Raw genomic sequence first — 9,316 nt, forward strand, 5'->3', positions numbered from 1 at the left:
TTTCCACGGAAATGCAATTTATCTCCCTCTTGATTTTCATAATTTTGCTTTTCATTTTCAGACTTTGCCAAATCTCTACAACTTTCGTCTTCACATTCTTTACACTTGTTAGCGTGCGTGATCTTAATATTTCTTGATTTTTGGTATCTCCTGTTAGTGCTCCCAAGTAGTTGGTATTCGTCGTACACATCCTGAGGAGCTGGCTGAACTTTGAAGAATGGTCGCTCCCAATGATTATCTTCTGATGGAACCTCAAACCGAGAAGTGAGGTCAATAAACATTTCAGGTGAATATTTGCTCTGCTCACGCTCCTCTGAGTCGTTCCATTTGTATGCTTCTACCATTGGGACTGTGCAATACACCAAGCAAAATGTTGTCAAAAACTGTCTTGCAATACAAAACAATTCATAACGAAAACCACGAATGTAGTTCAATGAATCGCATATGCAAATTGGAGATGTCTGAGCATTTGGCTTTTCGGAAGGAGCATCGGAACCAAAAGAAGCGCTAGAAGGTGTTGCTGCTTGTGAGGCTGTTCCAGGCGTTGAAAGAGCTTGATATACAGCTGTTTTTAGTGACGAGCGTAAATTCATTTCTCCATAATTGTCTTCATATGTAAAAGAAAATGATTTGCATAAAAACGAGACAAAAAATAAATAAGAATATATATTGAATTAATCACATAAAAAAATTTGAAAAACATAAAGCATTTATTTAGCCCACCTTTGTATGATTCCGTTTTGTCAAGTCCAAGCGTTTCTTCGTTCACAACAGTAACTTTATATTGTTTTGCATTTAAATATTCTGACAAAGCCGTAGCAACTGATGTTTTCCCAGATGCCGGTGGACCGCAAATCAAAATAAGAGGCATATTTCTTTTCTAATCCTTGACGGAAAGAGAAAAAGATTATTTAATATTATTGTGATCTTATCCCAAAGTAATCAATATTCAAACAAAATTTTTTTCATTTTTTTAAGTTTGTTATTTTACTGCGATAAAAATAAATTTAGGAATGGGGTTTTGTTTTTCTAATGAATTTAGATATTTTTGTTTCTTTTTGACAATGTTTAAGAAAAATTTTGAGCATTTTGCAGAAATGGAGCCTTTCATGAATAATTGATAAAATGCATCAAATTTTGTTCTTTTAATAATATCAAATGTTGAAAACATCAATCACAGATTTTCTGTAAGTTGCGAGAAGCAATCATTTAATCTGTGTTCAGTTGCCCATACCACATCCAACAGCACTTCCTCCTCACAAATTTCCATTAGTTTTTTTCTTATTGAAATAAACGTCTCAATGCCATCCATCACCAAATTCTGAATGGACTGAGGATTCGTGGAGCAGAAACGTAGTACAAAATCTTCAATGGCTCCAGTTCTTTCCCACGTTATGTTCTCCGCAGAATCAATCATGCACAGTTGTTTCACAGCAAGAGAAACATGTCCTCCCGCAAACAAAAGCTCCACATCTTTCAATGTTCCATATGAAAAGAGCAAGCGCTGAATGTTAGCGATGCGAAATAGTGACGGGATTGTTTCATTCCGTATTTCGAGAGTGACCTTATCAATTTGCATGAGGAGGAAACGATCTTGGCAAACTCGACTGATAAATATTTCCTTTTCATTCATCAATAAAATCGCTTAAAAGAAAAATAAATTGTTTTCAGTCCAATTTATTCAGTCTCCAGTTGCACTCAACACTTTCTGTGCCTTTTTCATTTTCCCTTTTCTTTTGGAAGCATTCATCTCCTTTCTTCGAATTTTTTAACAAGTACTTATCAACATTTGGTTAGCTGCCCAAAGAGCCTTCAACAAGAAGATAAATCATTTCTTTTTACACTTTTTTAACTGAAGTGCATATTATTTTTTTAAATATCAGAGAAAATAATTTAATCCGATTTTTATTTAACAGTGCAATAAAAATATCAAATATTATGATGCGAGGGAAAAATCAATTATAATAATCTGATATTAAGTATTTGGATATTTTTGATGAACCATCATTTTTGAATGAAGAAAAAACTCAATTCTGAAAATTGAATAAAATATAGGGAAAAGATCAATTATCATTTTTTAAATTGAAGTGAGTCATTAACATGCCAATCGGAGTCGTAATTCCATCTGAGACAGTTGCTAAATTTCAACATTTTCAATTTGGAAGAACACTTATTTACCTTGTACTGAAAATAGAAGATGAGAAAAATGTGGTTGAAGATTTTGAAGGAGAAAAAGGAAAATCAATTTCAGTGTGACATATTTTATAAGAAGAAAATATTCCTTTAAACGATCATTTTTTTATTTCTTTAAATTAGGATTTAAAATCGCAATTACCGGACAGTGAGCCGAGGTACATTCTGATTCATCATGGATTTATTGTTGATGGTACTCCAAGAGGAAAAACCTTTCTATTATTATATACACCAACAGGAACAAGCATTAGAAAAAAGATGATATATGCTTCTGCAAAAGGCGAAGTTAAATCTGCACTTAATGGAATACAAATTGAGATGGATGTTGATGAATCATTTTCTTCTGATGATCTCACTGAAAAGGCAACAAGAATTTAATTTATTTTTGTTGAATGTTTATGTTTTATAATCTTGAGGATTTTCAAGCTTTTTAAGTGTTTTAGTCGAATTTTCTGTTGTATTCTAAGTTTTTAAAAATGGTGATAGTTGATTTAGGCTATCAAAGTTTGTTTTATTTTCAACTGAAATGTGAATGTGTGTTTATGTTTTTTTGTTCATTAGTTTGTAAACTGAAATTTTTGTTGAAAGTATTTTTCGATTTTGCGTTTTTATTTTTTCGTTGTTTCTTGATAAGGTAGATCTGAATTCTCAGAGCTGAACAGGAAATTTAAATAGATTTTATGCATCAAAATGTCTTCTTTTCTTTCTTTTTATTTAGGATACATGCATATAAAATTTTAATAATTCAAAAAAAAAAATATTGTAAAGACTTTGAAATGAAGTGAATTGTAATAGGCTAAGGTTCACAGCCAAATCTTAGTGCTGATAGAAATGGATCTTGTAATACACACACACACACACACACACACACACTCTCTCTCTCTCTCTCTCTCTCTCTCTCTCTCTCTCTCTCTCTCTCTCTCTCTCTCTCTCTCTCTCTCTCTCTCTCTCTCTCTCTCTCTCTAACTCACTCACTCACTCACTCACTCACTCACTCACTCACTCACTCACTCACTCACTCACTCACTCACTCACTCACTCACTCACTCACTCACTCACTCACTCACTCTCACACACACACTCTCTCTCTTCTCAATTAATTAAGACGATAGCTAATTTTTTATTTAATATCCTGTTCACTTCCTCTTTTTGTTGAGTGCAATTCTTTCTTTGAAAATCTGCTCTTTGAAGGAAGGTTTCAGATATTCGAATTTTCTAACACTCAAAAAAAACTTAAGTTTTTTGTTAAATAGGGAAAAATGCTCCAACTTTATAAAATATCCTTTATCTTCATTATATTTAAAATCTTCATTATAATCATCATCATTATTTTCTTTTTTTCTTTTTCTTTTTTCTTTTCTTTTCTTTCATTTTCTTTCTTTATTGTCAAATTCAGCTAACTGTGCTGCTTTCCTGCTCCATTTTCGCTTTTCTCTCCATCTCTCTTTTTTGCTTCAAAAGAGCAATCTTTTTTCTCAAAATTTCTTCCTTTTCTGCATTTTTTTCTCCTCTTCTCCTCCTCTTCTGCATCATCTTTCTTCATTTTCGTTCCAATTTCGTTTTTTTCTCTGTTATTTCCTTGTTCATTTTCTTTATTTTTTTCATTTCTCTCATTTTTCGCATCTTTTTCTTTTTCTTCTTCTTCTTCTTGATATGATGGAATATCCAACTTATTCTCTTTCTCTCTCTGTTCTTTTGCAATTCTTTCCGCATTCTCCCTCTTTTTCTGCTCCAACATCGCCATTATCTTCCTTCTCTTCTCTTCCTTCTCCAATTTCTTCTGTTTAGACTCATTTGCATCGCTTTTGTCTTCTTTCACATCTTTTTGATGGTTTTCTTTCTCTTTCTCTTTTTCTTCTTTCTCTTCTTTCTTTTTCTCTTCTTTCTCTTTCCCCTCTTTTTTATCTTCTTTCTTCTCTTCTTTCTCTTTCTCCTTTTCCTTCTCTCTTTCTTTCTCTTTTTCTTTCTCTCTTTCTCTTCTCTTTTTCTCCAACAATTCCAAAAGTTGCTTCTTCTTCTCAATTTTTTCTGCTTCAATTTTTTTCTTTTCTGCTTCTTTTTCTGCTTCTTGTTTTACTCTTTCTCTTTCTCTTTCTCTTTCTCTTTCTCTTTCTCTTTCTCGTTCCTTTTCTTTTTCTTCCTCCTTTCTAATTCGTTCTTCTTCTTCTTCTTCTTTCTTCTTCTTTTCTTCCTTTTCTTTTCTTAATCTCTCTTCCTCTTCCTTGCGTTTTCTTTCTTTTTCTTCTTCTTCTTCTTTCTTCTTTCTCTCTTCTTCTTCCTTTCTCTTCTTTTCCTCCTCTTCCTCTTTTCTTTTTCGCTTTTCTTCTTCTTCTTCTTTTTTTAACCTTTCCTTCTCTTTTTCTTTTTCTTTTTTCTTTCTTTCTTCTTCCTCTTTTCTTTTCTTTTCTTCCTCTTCTCCCTTCTTCTTCTCTTCTTCTTCTCTTTTTATTCTTTCTTCTTCTTCTTTCTCTTTTCTCTTTCTCTCCTCTTCTTCCTTCCTCTTTCTTTCTTCCTCTTCTTTCTTAGCTTTCTCTTCTTCTTTTTGTTGCTCTTCTTTATCTTCTTTATCTTCCTTCTCTTTCTCCTCCTCTTTTTCCTCCTCTTTCTCTTCCATTTTCTCTTCTTCTTTTTTCTCCTCCTCCTCTCCTTCTCCTTCTTCTCTCTTCCCTTTGGAATAATCAACATCTTCTTCTTCTTCTTCTTCCTCTTCTTCTTTGTTTGCTTCATCGTTTCCATATTTGAATTCTCTTTCTTCAATTTTTTCTTTTCTCTCTTCTTCTTCGACTTCTTTCTCTTTCTCTTTCTCTTTTTCCACCTCTTCTTTCTTTTCTTTTCTTTCTTCTCTTTTATCTTTCTTTCTTTCTTCTTCTTCCTCTTCTTTTTCTCTTTCATTAGCTTCTTCTTTTTCTCTAAAATCAGTTATCCATTTTCCAACTTCTTCTTCTTCTTCCTCTTTTCCTTTTCCTTCCATTTTCTTTTCCTTCATTTGCTTCTTCTTCTTCTTCTTCTTTCCTCTTCTTGTTTGCTTCAATGTTCTTGTTTTTTCATTTAAATCACTTTGATTCAATTCTTCTCCCTCTTCTCCCTCTCCCTCTTCTCCCTCATCTTCTTCTTCTTCCCTTTTCCTAAACTTCTCTTCCTTCTTCTTCCTCTCTTCTTCTTCTTCTTCTCTTCTTCTTTTTTTGTATTTTTCTAATTCTTTTCTTTCTTTTTCTCTTCTTCTTTCCATTTCTTCTCTTTCTTTCTCCTCTTTCTTTCTCATTCTTTCTTCATATGCCTTTCTTTCTCTCTCTTCTTTCTCTTCTTTCTCTTTCCTTTCCTTTTCTAATTGTTGTTTTTGCTTCATCATCTTCTCCTTCTCCTTCATCGCCTTCCTCTTCGCTTCTTCTTCTTCTCTCTTTTTTTCCTCTTCTTTCCTTCTTTCTCTTTCTCTTTGCTTCTCCTCCACTTCTTCCTTCCTCTTCTTCATTTCCGCTTTCCTCTTCTTCTCTTCTTTCTCCTCTTTCTCCTTCTCCTTCCTCCTCTTCTCTTCCTTCTCCTTCTCCCATTGCATCAACTTTTCTCTCTCTTTCTCTCTCCATTCTCTTTCTGCTTTCTCCGCTTTCTCTCTCTTCTTCCTTTCCATCTCAATTTTCTTCTTCCTCTCTTCTTTTCTCCTCTCTTCTTCTTTCTCTTTCTCTTCTTCTTCCCTTTTCTTCTCCTCTTCTTCTTTCATTTGCCTCTCCCTCACACACAAAACTCGATTTCTGCTAGCTTCTCTTCTTATTTCTGTTGCTGTTTTTCTTCTTTCCTTCTTTTTTTGTTCTTCTTCTTCTGATAATTTTGCATCCAAAATCAATTTTTTCTCAATTTTTTCCCTTTTTGCTTCTTCAATTCCTTTCTTTTTCCTCTCTTCCATCGCAACAGTTTCCTTCTCTTCTCTTTCTAGACGAGTCAAAATGCGTTCGAGGGCTCTGCTCCACACATCCACACGCACAGCATCACGCCAGGCTGAGAGAAAGAAAGAAAGAAAGAAAGAAAGAAAGAAAGAAAGAGAGAGAGAGAGAGAGAGAGAGAGAGAAAGAGAAAGAGAAAGAGAAAGAGAAAGAGAAAGAAAAAGAAAAAGAAAAAGAGAAAAAGAGAATGAGAAAGAGAAAGAGTAGAAAGGAAGTGGAAAATGAGAAAATAAATTTATAAAAAAAATTGATTCAATATTGAAAAAGAAAAGAAAAGAAAATATTTATTTCTAACAAAAAAAAAAAAAAAATCGATAAATAAAGAAAATTTTCTTTCTTTTCTTATTTTCCATATTTAATATCACACATCTATCTTCTTCTTCCTCTTCTTCTTTCCTTCGACTCCTCATTGTGGCATTTGATCTCATGCTTCTTGCTGAATAACTCATCGCCGACTGCGATCTTCTCGAACTAGATGCCAATTCTGGCCTTGTAAAGCACGAAACTTCATGTTTATTTTCTTTCTCTTTTCTTTCTCCTTTTTCTTTTTCTTCTCTTCTTTTCGAATCATTTAAATAATAATTGTAACCATCATCATCATTTTTATTATTTCTATTGCTATTATCATTTTTACCATAATTAAAATAATAACTCCTTTCAGTTTGATTGCGATTTACTCCATTTTTCTGTTTAATTCTTCCTTTTCTCTCATTTGCTTGCCTTTGGAACGCGAAATTGCTGTTAATATGAGAATAAGGGGAAGAAAGAGCAAGAGAAGTTGATGGGCGAGAAGAAGAAGAAGAAGAATAACGAGAAGAAGAAGAGGAGGAGGAAGAGGAAGAAGAAGAAGAAGGGGAATAACGAGAAGAAGAGGAGGAAGAAGAAGAACGAGAAGAAAAAGGATGAGAAGAAGAAGAGGAAGAAGAGAAGAAGAAGAAGAAGAAGAAGAAGAAGAAGAAGAAGAAGAAGAAGAAGAAGAAGAAGAAGAAGCACGTGATGTTTTTGGGGTTTGCAGTGAAGAAGAAGCAGAAGAGGCAGAAAAAGGAGGATGACGATTGGTGGGGAGATATGAACGAGAAGTGAAAGAAGAAGAAGAAGATGGTGATGATGAAATAGAAGAAGAAGGATAACTAGAAGAAGAAGGATGAGAAGAAGAAGAAGCACAATTCGAATAATTCCCTTCTCTCTGATATCTTCCTGTTCTGCCAGCAGCAACAGTAGCAGGACGAGAAGATGTCGAAATTAATTCTTTTTTCGGAGAAAATTTTGAAGAAGAAGAAGATTTCGGAGAAATTCGCAAAAACGGAGAAAAAAGTGCGGGAACGATGGATTTTGGAGGGACGATGGATTTATGTGGAGAAGATTGTGAAAGAAATGGTTTGTGAGAAGAGGAAGAAGAGGAAAAGGAAGAAGAAGAAGAGGAAGAAGAAGAAGAAGAGGAAGAGGAAGAAGAAGAATGATTGGAAGATTTTATTGGGCTGTTACGAATGTGGGTTGAAGAAGAAGAAGAAGAAGAGAAAGAAGAAGAAGAGTTTAATGTTGATTTTTTGTGTCCATTTTCTGAAGAAGAAGAATTTGATGCATTTTCTTTCTCTTTATCTCTCTTTTTCACTACAAGCTTTTTATTTTGTATTCTTTTAGTTTCTATATCATAATCGTAATCTTCTCCTTCACCTTTTCTTTGTTCTTTCTCTTCTTCTCCTTCTCCTTCTCCTTCTCCTTCTTCTTTTTCTTCTCCTTCTCCTTCTTTTTCTTTTTCTTTTTCTTTTTCTTTTTCTTTTTCTTTTTCTTTTTCTTTTTCTTTTTCTTTTTCTTTTTCTTTTTCTTTTTCTTTTTCTTTTTCTTTTTCTTTTTCTTTTTCTTTTTCTTTTTCTTTTTCTTTTTCTTTTTCTTTTTCTTTTTCTTTTTCTTTTTCTTTTTCTTTTTCTTTTTCTTTTTCTTCCTCTTCTTCTTCCCAAGCGCATTTTTCAGAATGTTTCATTTTTTCCTCAGATTTTATTGACTTATCATTTTCATCGCTTCTTTCTGAACTTCCTTTCATTCTTTCTTTTTCCTGTCGATTTGCATCTTCTATTTCTTCATTGCTTTCTGAAATTTCTTCTCTTTGTTCTTCTTTTTTATTTTCTCCTTTATCTTCTTCGAATCCTTCTTCTCCTTCTTCTTTTTCTTCTTTTTTTTCCTTTTCTTTTTCTTGCCTCTTCATTTCTCTTTCTTTCTCTTTTTCTTTCTCTTTTTCTTTCTCTTTTTCTTTCTCTTTTTCTTTCTCTTTTTCTTTCTCTTCTTTCTCTCCCTTCACTCCCTTCTCTCTTCTCTCTTTTTTCTTCTCCTTTTTTTCTCTCACTGAAGTTTCCAATGAATACGGCGAAAGTGCAAGTGCCGGGTCGATGGAGGCAATAACTGCCATCACTCCGTCTGCGTCCTCCGGAAGCGGCGCCGTGTGCGACGTCCTCATGTCCTTCCTCTCGTCTCGCGGTGTTTTGCTGTTTTCCCTCTCTTTTGCTCCTTTATCCCTCTTCTTGCTGAATGATTCATTTGGAGAATGAGATTGCATTGAACGGCTTGTTTGCGAACGTGTGCGGACTTTTGACGATGAAGAACAAGAAGAGCCTTCTGCTCGCGCATAATAGACAGGCTCACGAGGAGTTGACAAATCATCAACATCTGGTGGAAATGCTCTTTCCCTTTTTTCAAAACAACGCTTTTTGGACATCTTTAATGTGCCACCATTCGATTTTGGCGAGTCAAAAAAAACAGTACCCCTCTTTTCCTGCAATTTTTGCGGAAGAAAACTCGGATCTGTAACTTTTTGTTGATGGAGCACAGCTTCATGCACAATTGAAGAATCACAATCATCTCCCATTATTTGCATGTTTTTGATATGTGCGTATGTTGAAAGCAACTGAAATGCATCAAGTGGTGGTGGTTGTATTTCTCCTACATGAAAATATAAATACAAAAATTTAACGTTCAAATAATATCAACTGAAGATTGAATTTTTAATAATAAATGTAAACTCTCTGGTTCTAATATAGGAACAGCGTATGCGGATTCCAAAGACTTTTCATTAACATAACTTTTTTTTGGCAAAAAAGACTATATCGCACAAAGAAAATTTCAACAAAAAAAAATCGCATTTTTTATGAAAACGCTTTAATATTGCTAAATTTTGAAAAGAAGAATTATACCAT

At 33.7% G+C, this 9,316-nt stretch overlaps 5 protein-coding genes across 5 annotated transcripts in view; 1 reads left to right on the forward strand and 4 right to left on the reverse strand.

The window, feature by feature from the left end:
• The window catches only part of MONOS_16237 (putative chromatin associated protein KTI12), a 3,573-nt gene extending 2,666 nt beyond the window's left edge, over nucleotides 1-907 (reverse strand). The window contains exons 1-2 of the mRNA XM_067869149.1: nucleotides 724-907; nucleotides 1-607 (exon numbers count right to left, since the gene is read on the reverse strand). The exon at nucleotides 1-607 is cut by the window's left edge and continues 365 nt beyond it. Of these exons, the coding sequence (XP_067723420.1) occupies nucleotides 1-607; nucleotides 724-871 (755 nt within the window). The 5' untranslated portion in view covers nucleotides 872-907. The remainder of the gene's footprint in view (nucleotides 608-723) is intronic.
• A 1,162-nt stretch (nucleotides 908-2,069) lies between these two features.
• Nucleotides 2,070-2,881, forward strand: MONOS_16236 (cofilin/ADF). Its single transcript, XM_067869148.1, has 2 exons — nucleotides 2,070-2,250; nucleotides 2,317-2,881. The coding sequence occupies exons 1-2, from the start codon at nucleotides 2,101-2,103 to the stop codon at nucleotides 2,569-2,571; spliced, it is 405 nt and encodes a 134-aa protein (XP_067723421.1). The 5' UTR covers nucleotides 2,070-2,100; the 3' UTR covers nucleotides 2,572-2,881.
• Nucleotides 2,882-3,553: 672 nt separating this feature from the next.
• MONOS_16235 (uncharacterized protein) lies at nucleotides 3,554-5,269 on the reverse strand. The gene has a single exon (XM_067869147.1). The coding sequence runs from the start codon at nucleotides 5,177-5,179 to the stop codon at nucleotides 3,590-3,592; it is 1,590 nt and encodes a 529-aa protein (XP_067723422.1). The 5' UTR covers nucleotides 5,180-5,269; the 3' UTR covers nucleotides 3,554-3,589.
• Nucleotides 5,270-5,462: 193 nt separating this feature from the next.
• MONOS_16475 (uncharacterized protein) lies at nucleotides 5,463-5,774 on the reverse strand (the record flags this gene model as incomplete). Its single annotated transcript, XM_067869383.1, has 1 exon — nucleotides 5,463-5,774. The coding sequence occupies one exon, from the start codon at nucleotides 5,772-5,774 to the stop codon at nucleotides 5,463-5,465; it is 312 nt and encodes a 103-aa protein (XP_067723423.1).
• Nucleotides 5,775-6,801: 1,027 nt separating this feature from the next.
• Nucleotides 6,802-9,316, reverse strand: MONOS_16474 (uncharacterized protein; the record flags this gene model as incomplete). The annotated part of the gene is made up of 3 exons (XM_067869382.1): nucleotides 6,802-9,062; nucleotides 9,143-9,221; nucleotides 9,314-9,316. The coding sequence occupies 3 exons, from the start codon at nucleotides 9,314-9,316 to the stop codon at nucleotides 6,802-6,804; spliced, it is 2,343 nt and encodes a 780-aa protein (XP_067723424.1).

This window comes from Monocercomonoides exilis, assembly GCF_001643675.1.
Source record: "Monocercomonoides exilis strain PA203 chromosome Unknown scaffold37-1059404, whole genome shotgun sequence".
NCBI lineage: Eukaryota > Preaxostyla > Oxymonadida > Polymastigidae > Monocercomonoides > Monocercomonoides exilis.

What these genes read in the sequence shown, in the direction of transcription:
- MONOS_16236 (XM_067869148.1), top strand. Translation starts at nt 2,101, where the DNA reads ATGCCAATCGGAGTCGTAATTCCATCTGAGACAGTTGCTAAATTTCAA. An exon ending in AAAAAGGAAAATCAATTTCA is followed by an intron (nt 2,251 to 2,316) that starts GTGTGACATATT and finishes TCTTTAAATTAG; the next exon opens with GATTTAAAATCGCAATTACC.
- MONOS_16235 (XM_067869147.1), bottom strand. Translation starts at nt 5,179, where the DNA reads ATGAAGGAAAAGAAAATGGAAGGAAAAGGAAAAGAGGAAGAAGAAGAA.